At 39.0% G+C, this 13,376-nt stretch overlaps 1 protein-coding gene across 8 annotated transcripts; it reads right to left on the bottom strand.

Annotated features, from left to right (window-relative positions):
- Positions 1-720: 720 nt before the first annotated feature.
- nup54 (nucleoporin 54) lies at positions 721-13,376 on the bottom strand. 8 transcript variants are annotated; one of them, XM_074618108.1, is made up of 15 exons: positions 13,220-13,376; positions 10,510-10,620; positions 9,651-9,734; positions 9,460-9,495; positions 8,827-8,913; positions 6,915-7,073; positions 6,055-6,281; positions 5,310-5,497; positions 4,964-5,160; positions 4,810-4,864; positions 3,581-3,674; positions 2,583-2,690; positions 2,291-2,410; positions 1,869-1,979; positions 721-1,310 (listed from the first exon to the last, which is right to left on the bottom strand). In XM_074618108.1, the coding sequence occupies exons 1-15, from the start codon at positions 13,260-13,262 to the stop codon at positions 1,182-1,184; spliced, it is 1,749 nt and encodes a 582-aa protein (XP_074474209.1). In that variant the 5' UTR covers positions 13,263-13,376; the 3' UTR covers positions 721-1,181. The 8 variants fall into 8 exon arrangements, with proteins under 8 accessions (XP_074474209.1, XP_074474211.1, XP_074474210.1 ...); XM_074618110.1 differs by having other exon boundaries at positions 10,510-10,575; positions 13,220-13,327; XM_074618109.1 differs by lacking the exon at positions 9,460-9,495.

Raw genomic sequence — 13,376 nt, 5'->3', positions numbered from 1 at the left:
CGTTTTTGTTGACTAACTGTTTAGTTGATTTAATCGACAGATCTGTGAAACTGAGTTTCTCCACAAAGAATCACACAAAATAAATCTTCTGTTTACCAGAGGTGTGCTTATAAGTTTCTTGGAAATGTAGTCATTCAGCGTAAAAAAAGCATAAAAAACAACTAATTGACTAAAGAAATCTTAGTCGACTAAGACCAAAACAACCGATTAGTCGATTAATCGACTACGAGGGGGCAGCCCTAAATTCATTACATTAGAAAAAGAGGTACAGATGTATTATTAAGTTTTAAACCATTACTGTAGATAGTCATCTGTCACTACTGCACTACTTCAACAGTGTCCTTTACTTCTATCTGTGCTCTGAAAATAAGTGTGTAATTCAGACCCTTTGGATTTCGGTGACTCTTCTGCACGAGGGGATATAATCTTTCGGAAAGCTGCTTAATCAGTTCAACTGCCAATCAGTCTGAATCCAGGACATGAATCCTATCAACTCGAGCCCTACTTTGATGAGATGTTGGAAAGGGCTTGTCTGAAGGTAAACACAGGTGACGTGATATCCCATATTAGTACCGCAACTACTTCAGATGAAAAACAGGATGCAGATAGACAGGCAAGAAAGTAGCGTAGTTCAGACAGAAGTACACGGAGAAACACTGAAACAAATGAAGCTACCTTTACAGTACGCACAAAAGGAAAAGGAGTGTAGCGAAGAACTTGTTTTCAATTTAAATGAAATTTATTAACATTATAACAACATCATAAAAAAGAAATACAAAGATGTATTTACAATGTATTCAATCACAACACACACTTAATCCCACAAATTGTTTACATGCCAGTCACACTCCTAGTCTCATATCCATAATCTGATTTAACATGAGGGAAGCCAGCTATTATTAGACGATGTTGAGTCTTTCCATTAAGCTGTCTATATCCTATGTCCGGAGAGCACAGAGTAACCAGTCGTTTTGTTGGTAGTGGGGGAAAGTCCTGATAAAATGTTGATCAAGAGTAATTAATCCAAACTCAGATGCCGTCCTATGATCAAATCAAGATTAATCCAATACCATGACATAAATGACAAATTGTCTCGTCTGGGTGACAGGCAGGCCACTTTTCAGAGGATTGATATTGTGAGTCAGAGCATATGTATGTGAGTGTGTGTTGGCAGCGTAGACTCAGCTCAGGATGCCTCCTCTCATGTGTCCACTGTCACTCAACCCGTGCTCTATGAGTTTGATGTCTTCCAAGTCATCTTTGATAACGCTGATCAAATGACTTAAACCGTCCTGCTGCTGTTTCAAGTGCTGAAAGTGACAGATAAAGAAAAAGTGTTTCAGTTAATGCCCATTTTTAGGTTTTATATTATTCTGTAACTTCACAGTGGTATTCCTCTGCATGCTGCACGCTCCCTGTTTTGAGAAGCAGACAGGAGTACCGACACATAAGCTAAGCAATGTACTGCTGTGTTGACGCCACATTAGTTGTGATCCAAAAGTCGCACTATAACAAACAGACTAACCGATCGATGCAGCGGTAGACCAGCAACTCCAATCCCACTTTAAAAAAATCCAAACTAACCCTTTCAGTTATTTCCAAAGTAAGCACAGCTAAGTTTGACTCAGCTAGTGCTAGCGTTTACATTATTACAACCTTATTGATGAGCTTACTTTGGTAACCCACATCACTACTTTTTGCAATGGCCGAGCGGCCGTTTCCATTTGAAATAAACAGAACAAAACGCAGATGGACCCGACCTTTAAAGACAGTCATGGTCTAGAGAGCACGGTGCATTCAGAGGTCTGGAACTAGAATTACAGCGCAGACGTTAAAATAAGATGCATTGTGTAAATGTGCCGACTCACTTGTTTGATTTCCCTGAGAAGGTCTGCATCAACACTATAGCGCTCTTCTGATCTCACAGCTCCGAAATGATTCTGCATCCGGATTTGGGACATCAATTCATTCAACCGACCCTGGAAGAAAAGACAACACAAATACTGTAAAATATCCACTAAAGACTTTGTCTCAACTGGTGGTTTGATCTCTACTCTAACAGCAGCAAAAAACTGTTTATAGGTTTAGTTTATTCTCAAATACAATCAGAACACAATGAATCTTAAAAGGTAACCTGTAGTAGAGTACCTGTAGTAGTGACCTCTAGTAGCGCTTAGGGATGTCACAGTGAGAACATTTTCCCACCGATTAATAAACTTGTGACAACACTGTAGTTAGAGCGCATTCTAGCAGCCTGGGCAGCTTTTTGTAATTTTACGCTGACACTTACCTTGAACTGTGTGGGGGCATTGAGCTCAGACTGAATGGTGTCCAGCTGCACCCTGAGGTGCTCCTCATCCACTTGGATAGCATAACCACTTTTTCTCTGAATCTCCTGTTTGATTAGCACCTGCCAGGAAAATAGAGACGGAGGAGGAGCAGTGATAAATATAAGAAATACTGGAGCAGAAACGACAAAGCAGGGAAAAACACAGAACGTGCCAGGGCATTCATTCAAACTCTACGAAATGTGGAGGTCATTTCAACCAACGACATAATATCACAAATGGTGAGGCAGCTACCTGCAGCACTCTGTGAGAGAGATCCATCAACTTCCTCTTGTACTGGGCAATCTTGGCCACTGTGGTCGCCTGGTTCTTCTGCAGTTCACTGATGTCGCTGGAAATTATCTGCAAGTCCAGATGTGTGTATGTGAGTGAAAACAGGAGGGAGGAAATTGTTACATGTTTAGCATTTCACCACTGATTTCAAGTTATATTTTTAGACCTATCAAGCTGAAAACAATCCTTGCCTTGTTGCCCTACCTCAGAAATCCTTTGTTTTGGGCTTTTTTGATATTTTGCTCAACAACATTCTAAGATAGAACATTAAAAGTATAGTTTCACACAAGTTTGATGTTGCATTTTATGGTAATATTAGCCAACTGCTTTAGATATTGACCCAATTTAGAAGTTTTGCAATTAAGTCTTACATTTTTTCCTGTCCGTGCATCAAGAGTGGCGAGTTACCTTAAGTCAAAGCTATACCGTTTCGCTTCCGCGGGTACTCAAGGGTCCGCGTGGCGTAAATTTTCTCAGCAGAGTGTGCACGTAGAGAACGCATTTTCCGAGCGAGCACAAACAGAACTACTATGCGTCCCTGGTGTCCGCAGCTGTCCGTGTATGCATCCGTTTGGGAGTGTAATCGAGGCTTTATCAGCCTCTATCTCATATGCTATACCTGGTGTAAATATCCTCAAATCCAAACCAAGCTTAACAGAGAAAAGAATGCTTATTTGGACTGTCACTGGACAGATATTTTAAAAAACAAACCAAAATGATATTAAAACATCCCTACAAATACTGCTACACTTGCAGCTGTATTTGTAATAGTAATTTCAGTTGTAAACAACCTGTTGGCAGCAAGCATGAACTGGACATCTGTGTACTCTGTCCTTGACACCACAAAATCTGTTTCAAAATTCCATTGTTGATAATCAGAAGGCACCGTGCCCATGTTCAGTGAGTCTTACTTTTAGAGACTAAGACTGGCGGTAAGAGACGGCAGTGTTTTCACTTACATCCACTCTGGTCTGATGCTGTTTGGTCATCTGCTCCTGGATCTGCAGCCGGCGAAGCAGCTCCTTAAAACCCACCATGGGCACTGGTATTAATCTGGAGAAAAAACATAAAAAAAAAAAAAAACCTTTGACAACATGCCTTAGCACATAAAGTTGAGATGTAGTTTTTTGTTGTTGTTGTAAACAACAAAAAGCCAGGAAAAGCTGTGGCATAATGGGCATTGGTCAGGAAACCGCCAGAGCCATCTTTATGTGTCATGTGGTAAAACTTCTAAATCAGCTGAGAAAATAAAGCAGGTGTTGTTGAAGCCCTGCGCTTTATGCTGAAATAAATAGGAAATTCCGTATCTGGAGTAGCCAGTGGGGAAAAAGTAGCCAGCAAGGGGAGAATCAGGCGTATTGTGTATTTTAGCTCACACAGTTTGTAAAAGCTAATATTTAAAACCATGCCTATTACTGGCTGTAAATAACTTTTGTAATTAAGAATCATTAGACCTTATTTATTATTTTTTATTTACTGACATCTTCACTGTAAGATCCATCAATACATGCCACAATGAGGGTTAATGTATTGTTTTACTAGAAACATAAACAATGTTTTTAATTCCATGTCTCATCTAGCCTATGTATTTTTTTTTTTTAATTAAATTATTTATAAAATAAATATGCTAAAAATAACAAAACATGTGAATCACTTGACCCAAATCATGTGAATCTACTAAATTAACTCAACTTCTAAAAGCACAATGTAAAGATAATCAATTAATTTGTTCAATCATTAAGCCCATAAACAGTGGGCAAATCATTGCATTGATGCCACTGATGTTTTGACTGTTTTCCGAAGTAGTTTGACATGAAGATGTCACCTGGGGTGACCTTACTAGAAAATATCACGGGTTCGGGCGGGCGGGTCAAAAAGTGACAAAGCAGCTCTCCGAGCAAGGACAGAGACAAGTCCGCTTAAAGGGTGTTACACTTAAATACTGTATATGTCATGTTCCACTTATGGAATATGGCTTAAGGGCACTAGATACTCTGGTTGAGCCGCCATTCAATCATTGGCACAGTAAGTACTTTTACCCAGAACATGAAATGCTACAAAGTTGGGGAACAATCAAAATGCAGCAACTGGAGAATCTCAAGGATCTTAAACTGTTCTCCCCTTCCCCACATTATTCATACACCACTCTTTATGGAAAGTCTTGAACAGATGTTCTTAACCAACTTACTTTTCTGGTTCAGGGTTGTCCTCCTTAGCCTGCTCCCAAATGATGGGGTCCACTCCTAGTGAGAAGAGACAACATCCTCAGATGAAAATCACATACCAACAATCAATGTTGAATTCAGCGAGAGGATGACACAAACGTGTATGCACGCATTTACCTGCAGGTGCATTTTGCAGCAGCTGTTTGAGCTGTGCTGGAGACAGCTCTGTGCGTGTGACGGACATGGCCACTCCGATCTGTGTGAGCTGGGCCTTGATGTTGGGCTGCTCCACATGACTGAAGAGCGTGGTGGCGGGGATCCGCTTGGAGGTGCCATTAGGAGAACGCTCCACCACGTAAATGATCACCTCGGTCCTGAGAAACAGAAGATATGAATGAGTCCCCACATTTGTTTAAAATTCATTTAATATCTATTACAATTTCTGACAGCTAAAAATCTCTTTTGAAAGTAATAAGGAAAGCATGTGTGCAGCAGCACTGAATGACATGTTATAGAAACTTACTGGTCATTGGGTAGGGCTTTGACGCCATCTACATTGACAGTGAGTGTCTGGTTGCTTCCCAGAACTTTGTGGAGGGTCTCCACCAGATGCTGCTGCTGAGCTCGCACATCAGCTTCCCTTTTATTGAGGATCAAGACCACCAAACCATCCTCATCCTTACTCACTGGGACGCAGCTATATCCCACCGCCTAGGAAACAAAAAACACAGAGGACGACCAGTTGATATTCAAATTCAAAGGAACCCAACAACACTTTCAAGTAGGGATGTCACGAGAACGGATACTTCAGTAACAAGTCGATGCCAAAATTCTGAAAGTGACAGTACTCGTTTTTCTACAGTACCATAGGTAGACCTACAGTGTCCCATCGTCCTGAGACGATAGAAAATATGTTTGGGACGCAGTAAACTCACATTGTGAACAACAAATCCATGTTGAAATTGGCAGGATGAGAGCTAGTTAAAATGAGCTATTAGCAGCCGGTAAGTGGCACAGTCCTGCACGGAGCTATTTCACAGCAACATAAAGTAGATAGGGGAGGGAATAATGACCTGTTTAACTTCCTAACAAAAAACAGTTACAAGGAGTGGATGTTGAAGTACAAGGGATTCATTGTTTCGTTTTTTTCCAGTGGTATCGAATTGGTATCGAGAATCGTGGAATTTCACTGGCATTGTTCTCGACTACTTAATTTCTGGTATTGTGACATCCCAACTTCCAAGCACTGACGAACTATCCGTCATTACCTTGAACCTGCAGAATGGGTTCTCCTGGTTGAAGTCAACAGGTTGGTTGTTGTTGCTGTAGTAGCCTTTCCCAGTGCCCCAGTAAGCCTGCAACTGGTTCCACTTGGCTAAGATGGAGTCACGCTCATCTCCTAACAAGGTGGGAGCTGACAGAGCAGTGACCTGCTGGTAAAGCTGGGTGGGCTGAGCCTGACCCTGTTGCAGGGCCTGCGGGCCGAACAAGCTTCCTGTTAGAGGGAAAGAGAGGGAAAATGACACGTCAGATTGTCTTCTTCTTCACATTTTCTGATACATCTTTATGTCCATGTCCAATGGGGGAAAACTACTGATTTAAAATGTTATTTTATAATATGAGGAAACAATTTGTATACACTGAGTGCACAGTCTCATATTTCTGCTTCGGCTGCACACTGGTGGATTGATGATGATGTTAAATCTGAAATGTACAACTTTCTGCTTGTTGTCGCCCTCTGCAGTGATAAAAGGTGTACAGCACAGTTGGTAGAGTTGTTGTGGAAGATTGCGTGTTAGCCTGCTGTGCAAAAACTTTGAAAACTACGCTACTGCTGGACTTACGCTTGATTTTGAAATGAGAGAATATACAAAACATGGTGTGAATTGAACAGTTTGCAGTGTGCTCGCTGTTTCAAACATACTTTACTGGCACTATAATCCAGGACAGGCTGACCTACTCCACCCATTGTAAATGTGCTCATTTGTGCATTTTATGATAAACCTCCAAAAAACAGATGACCAAATTAGTACGTTTACTAATTTAAAAACATGCCTTGTCTGGGTCATAATTTTCTCATCTTCACATGGAAACACTAAAACTGTTATTTGGAAATAGGGGGTCTCACCTGGCTGCTGCTGAGCTTGCTGGATATTAAAGCCTCCAAACCCACCGAGGCCAGTTGTTCCTAATCCAGTTCCAAATCCTGTTGTCCCAGCAGCGGTTCCAGCGCCAAGCCCAGAGGAGAACCCAAACCCTTTGTTCTGCGTGTTACCAAACAGGCCTCCTAAAACAGAAAAATGTGCCAACACAGTGAGAAAGATATCTACAGTAATGCTACTGAATGCCTGCTAAGTCTAAAGTGTTTGGGAAATATATGGTGCAACTTTACAGAGGGATCACTGCAGGAGTGACGGGAATGACCTATTTACAGTGCAGAGTGACTGTGACGTCTTACGGCAGCTATTTGTTGGCATTTCAACACAAAGCTGAGTGTGCAGCAGTATGCAACAGCACAGCTCTAAACCCTGATTATACTCCTGAACGGACGTGTACAAAGACAGCTGCGGACACCACAGACGCATAGTAGTTCTGTTATACTGCCTGCTCGGAGAATGCGCTCAAGGACTGTACTTGAGTACAATTTTGACATACTTGTCCTTTACTTGAGTATTTTCATTTTATGCTACTTTCTACTTCACTACATCTCAGATGTAAATATTGTACTTTTTACTTTACCTGACACTTATACTTGCTAGTTACTTTTTAAATGATCTGATTATATGATATGATGCAGTACTATACTACCAATCTACCCAGTAGTATACAAAATATCAAAAATTGGCTCCACATTGACGAATTACAACATTAAAGCGCTCTTACGTGTATTTGTTAATGATAAAACTATGATAATATAACACTGAAAGGAGCCATTCTGCATAATGAGTACTTTTACTTTTCATACTTTAGTTACATTTTGCTGATTAAATGTTTCTAATTTTAATTAAGTAACATTTTGAATCGCCAACTTGTAGCGTATTGGCTGTGCAGTCACAACAAAATGCCAGTATGCACACGTCTGCAGAGAGCCTACGCGTACACCTTCTGATGACGGAATTTACGTCAGACGAACCCCAGTACACCCGGAAGGTATAACTTTGGCTTTAGGAGTTAGGACATAGACATGGTTTAGAAAACTGAAACCAAACCAAACCAAAATCAGTTGTCCTAGTCTTTTTTTTTTTTGCCATTTCTAATTTTCATCTTAAAAATTATATTACGCAGCATTGTTGGTTGGTGTTTGTAAACCATTCAAAGTTGCCCCTTCCTCCCATGCTCAACAAACGAGAGCACAGCGGTGGTCGAGCGAGCTAGAGTGAATGAAGAGAGGGAGCGATGTTAACGAGAACACAGCATCTATGTATATACTGTATATCTATGGTCAGGAAAGTATGAAAAAACAGATAACACCCAAGCCTACGAGAAACACCCCAAACACAGCAAGATAAGAAGAAAAGAGAAAATGCAGGCAGAGAGCTGCAGGGGTCTCTGCAGATACAGACACACAATTCTAGTGGGTCATAAGTGATGATTGAGAGGGAATACGTTTGTATGAGCCTATACAATGTTTTTAGAAAAATGCTGCATAGCATACCTTTAAACATTAGGAGACTAAATGATTAACTTTGATCTACATTACCTCTACACATGTCAACAATCAGAATGAAGCACACAACAGGATCCCCAGCTGGGGGGTTTCTTGCCCTGCATTGCGCCTCAAGGCAGTGACAGAACGGTGATGGTCAAAATATTTGTTGAACCTGATGAAATTGTTTCTTTATTCAAATTGGTTACTTTTATCATAATGCAAGTGCAGCTTATAAACCTGCCTTTGATGATTGTTGGGCAAAACTGTTGAATGTCCTCTTTTTAAAATACAAATGTTGCGTGCATGCATATTCTATGTCCTGCACGTAAACATAAATGGCAACAAAAAGAAGGGAATGTTCATATATTTTGTTAAGCGCTACACTGCTGACCTGCAGTGTTGGCGGGAGCAGCAAAGCTAAATGTGGACCCCGGTGCAGCGGCAGTTGTTGTAGTTGTCCCAAAGCCACCAAACGCGCCTGAGAAACAAAGCAAATCATGCCAAATGAGAAGAAGGAGGGGACACAGAAAGGGGTGAGAGATAGATAAATGAAGGAAAGAAAAAAGAATGAAATCCCTGACTATTCGACATAAAAATCATGACTGAGCTTTTAAGATTAATAAAAAAGAAAACTGAACTTTATTTCTGTCTAGCATTGCTCTTCTGTCTAACAGAGAAGGTGAAGATGTACTGGCTTTCTACAGGAATCAAATGAGATGAGTGCATAATTCAACATTTTGTCTCCTCGTGCAAATGGAAACAACAATGCATGACACTTTATGAGACAAAGCAACACGTGAGACGAAAAAATCACTGCACCACATCGATGTGAAAATGGATGAAAATGTGTGTTTACAGACACAGACTGTACTGATTAATCACAAAGGTCATCTACCTGTGCTAGCCAGGCTATTACCAAAATTGAAAACAGTGCCAGTGGTGGTTGCTGTACCAAAGCACCCCACATTAAAGCTGACTGCTGCTGGGTTGGCATTTAAACCAAACCCCCCAAAACTAAACCCACCAGCCGTGGTGTTTCCAGCTCCCAGCCCCCCAAATCCTGCAGCCAGCGGAGGCAGGCAGCGAGAAAGAGAGAATGACATGGAGGAGTTAAGTGACAAAAGGCCTTGTATGGACTTATTCATTGTAAAAAAACAGGTACCTTAAAAGAGACAAGACTAAGCAACTTTGCTTTGACCATAACGTGCATCTTACCAGTGTTGGTGGAGCCAAAACTAAATCCTGTGGCTGGTGCAGCAGCAGTGGTTGTGGCCACCCCAAAACCAGGGGCTGTAAGAGCTACAAAGGAAAAGTAGACACAAAATAGGTAGTCAGTTAAACTGGCACAAAATTTGATTCGGATAAAGAGTATAGCTAGAAAATAGTCAACACAAATTACATGCAAAACTTTAAGTTTTTTGTTAGGAGCAAAAAAATAACTGCAAATATAGAAAGCAGTTCCTCTTCATATAGTTCACATACCTATTGTATGGTATTACCCAATGGTAAAAAGGGTAATTTTTCTCTGATAATACATGCATGGGCTCATTCTTCTTGTCTTTCTGATTCACTATGACTACCAATAACGGCCTAGAAAATATTTGAGTATCAGACAAGAACAGATAATCATCTCTGTTTTCATTCACGCCTTGTGGTGCCCACAGAGTCAACAACAGAATCTACTCTAATTTGCAGAAATGATGGTAAAATTTCCCATCACAAAGTTAACGCGATGATAACGCGCTATATTCACTTTTTTTAATAGTCGTGTTTCACAGCTGTTACCCTGCACTATATTCAGTTTTAACAGTTTTCTTCATCTATCTATCTATCTATCTATCTATCTATCTATCTAACCCCAACCAGTCTTTATCGGAGGTGGGGATGTGCATTTGCCAAAACAACCTCCCCCTTTATGTCTTTTCTTAAACCAAAAACTGCTACCAAGTAGGTGGATGAGAGTCCCCAACGGGGCTAACAAGAGCAGTTGCTTCTCTCCAATATCACTAAGTTGTCATAAGGGTGAGGAGAGGTGCCCCCCTTTTAGGGAGGAGGATCAGATCTCTGGACTTACTGCCGAATCCGGATGAGGCGGTGGTGGTGGTGGCTGCAGGGCCAAAGCCAAATGCTGCTGTTGATGCTGTGGGTTTGGCACCAAATGAACCGAATGAAAACCCGGACGTGCCTTCACATGAACATAAAGAGTGCTATGAGTTGTCGTGACAGTTACGTTAACGTACAATGGATTTCACAAGCTGCAAAGCTCATTTTTCTGTCCAGAAGGAGCATTTAAGATAGTGAACTTGTGAGGAGTAGTTAGCCAAAACAGCTAACGTTAGCAAAGGGCTAGACCAGGGGTCTGCAACCTGCTGCCCCGGAGCCATATGGTCTATGGTACGACGGAGTATTAGGGCCACATTGAGGAAAAAATAAATAAATCTGAGAATAAAAGTTGTAATATTATGAGAATAAAGTCAGAAGTTTAAGAGAAAAAAGTCCTAGTATTATGAGAATAAAGTCATAATGTTAGTATATATATGTATAGTAGTAGTAATTTTAAGTGTCATTTTATTTTTTTCTCGTAAAGTTATGACTTTATTCTCGTTGTATTACGACTTTTTTTCTTGTAATATTACCACTTTTTTTCTTGTAATATTATGACTTTATTCTCGTAATATGACTTTTTCTCGTAAAGCAGTAACTTTATTCTCGTAATATTACGATTTTTTTGTTTTTAAAGTTCTGACTTTATTCTCGTAATATTACGACTTTATTCTCGTTATATTACGATTTTTTTTCTCGTAAAATAATGACTTTATTCTCGTTATATTACGACTTTTTTTCTCGTAAAGTTATGACTTTATTCTCGTAATATTACGACTTTTCTCGTAAAGTTATGACTTTATTCCGTAAAGTTATGACTTAATTCTCGTTATATTACAACTTTTTTTCTTGTAATATGACTTTATTCTAGTAATATGACTTTTTCTCGTAAAGCAGTAACTTTATTCTCGTAATATTACGACTTTTTTGCTTGTAAAGTTATGACTTTATTCTCGTTATATTACGACTTTTTTTCTTGTAATATTATGACTTTATTCTAGTAATATGACTTTTTCTCGTAAAGCAGTAACTTTATTCTCGTAATATTACGACTTTTTTTCTTGTAAAGTTATGACTTTATTCTCGTAATATTACGACTTTTTTCCTCGTAAAGTTATGACTTTATTCTCGTTATATTACGACTTTTTTTCTTGTAAAGTTATGACTTTATTCTCGTTATATTACCACTTTTTTTCTTGTAAAGTTATGACTTTTTTGCTTGTAAAGTTATGACTTTATTCTCGTTATATTACGACTTTTTTGCTTGTAAAGTTATGACTTTATTCTCGTTATATTACGACTTTTTTTCTTGTAATATTATGACTTTATTCTAGTAATATGACTTTTTCTCGTAAAGCAGTAACTTTATTCTCGTAATATTACGACTTTTTTGCTTGTAAAGTTATGACTTTATTCTCGTTATATTACGACTTTTTTTTCTTGTAAAGTTATGACTTTATTCTCGTAATATTACGACTTTTTTCCTCGTAAAGTTATGACTTTATTCTCGTTATATTACGACTTTTTTTCTTGTAAAGTTATGACTTTATTCTCGTTATATTACCACTTTTTTTCTTGTAAAGTTATGACTTTTTTGCTTGTAAAGTTATGACTTTATTCTCGTTATATTACGACTTTTTTTTCTTGTAAAGTTATGACTTTATTCTCGTAATATTACGACTTTTTTCCTCGTAAAGTTATGACTTTATTCTCGTTATATTACGACTTTTTTTCTTGTAAAGTTATGACTTTATTCTCGTAATATTACCACTTTTTTCCTCGTAAAGTTATGACTTTATTCTCGTTATATTACGACTTTTTTTCTTGTAAAGTTATGACTTTATTCTCGTAATATTACCACTTTTTTTCTTGTAAAGTTATGACTTTTTCCCGTAAAGTTATGATTTAATTCTCGTTGTATTACCACTTTTTTTCTTGTAAAGTTATGACTTTATTCTCGTAATATTACGACTTTATTTTCGTTATATTAAGACTTTTTTCCTCGTAAAATAATGACTTTTTTTCTCGTAAAGTTATGACTTTTTTCCGTAAAGTTATGATTTAATTCTCGTTATATTACCACTTCTTTTCTCGTAAAGTTATGACTTTATTCTCGTTATATTACGACTTTATTCTCGTTATATTGAGACTTTTATTCTCGTAAAGTTGTAACTTTATTCTCGAAATCTCAATGTTTTTTCCCTCAATGTGGCCCCATACCTCACTGCAAATGTGTTGCGGCTCCAGACAGATTATTTTATTTTGTATAGCCTAAAAGGTCTCTTGATAGTAAAGGTTGCTGACCCCTGGACTAGCATAACAGCTAACGTTAGCAAAGGGCTAGCTAGCTACAGCATAACAGCACACACACAAACACACAGTAATGCAGGTTAAACTAGCAAAGCGAGGCGCTGTTTCGTTGCTTTAACATCAAAGTAATCACGTTATATATGTAACGTTAGAAAGCATGTTAAGTGTGTCGTTGTCCTGGTAACGTGACGTTAATCTAACCGTCATGACTACTAGCTTGACGTTAGCCTGGATAGCAGTCGAAGCTAACGTCGAGTTGATCATTTTGTTAGTAATGTATACACACAAAAGTAACGTTATTGTGTCATTATAATAAGTTCATAAGTAATAAGTCTCCAGCCTCATTAAAGTAGATCATAAAGTGTCCTTACTTGCTGCTGGGTTACCCGCGGCGCCGCCGAAACTGAACGCCATGTTGACTGTTCATCAGACGAGGAAGCTGCTCTTCTTCTTCTTCTTCTGGAGGTTCGGCAGTTGCCATAACGACATAACGGCTCAGCAGCGCCACCGGATGCACACGTGCATTTA

Source organism: Sebastes fasciatus, chromosome 19, assembly GCF_043250625.1.
Source record: "Sebastes fasciatus isolate fSebFas1 chromosome 19, fSebFas1.pri, whole genome shotgun sequence".
In the NCBI taxonomy this organism is placed as follows: Eukaryota; Metazoa; Chordata; class Actinopteri; order Perciformes; family Sebastidae; genus Sebastes; species Sebastes fasciatus.
The sequence above is the reverse complement of the archived record's forward strand: the minus strand, read 5'-3'. Positions and strand labels throughout refer to the sequence as shown.

Bases quoted from the DNA above. Each gene is read 5' to 3' on its own strand.
- nup54 (XM_074618108.1), bottom strand. From the start codon at position 13,262: ATGGCGTTCAGTTTCGGCGGCGCCGCGGGTAACCCAGCAGCAA. The intron at 5,498-6,054 runs GTAATGACGGAT...TTTGTTTCCTAG, and splicing joins ACCCATTCTGCAGGTTCAAG to GCGGTGGGATATAGCTGCGT. The intron at 1,980-2,290 runs GTAAGTGTCAGC...CTTTTCTTCCAG, and splicing joins ATGCCCCCACACAGTTCAAG to GGTCGGTTGAATGAATTGAT.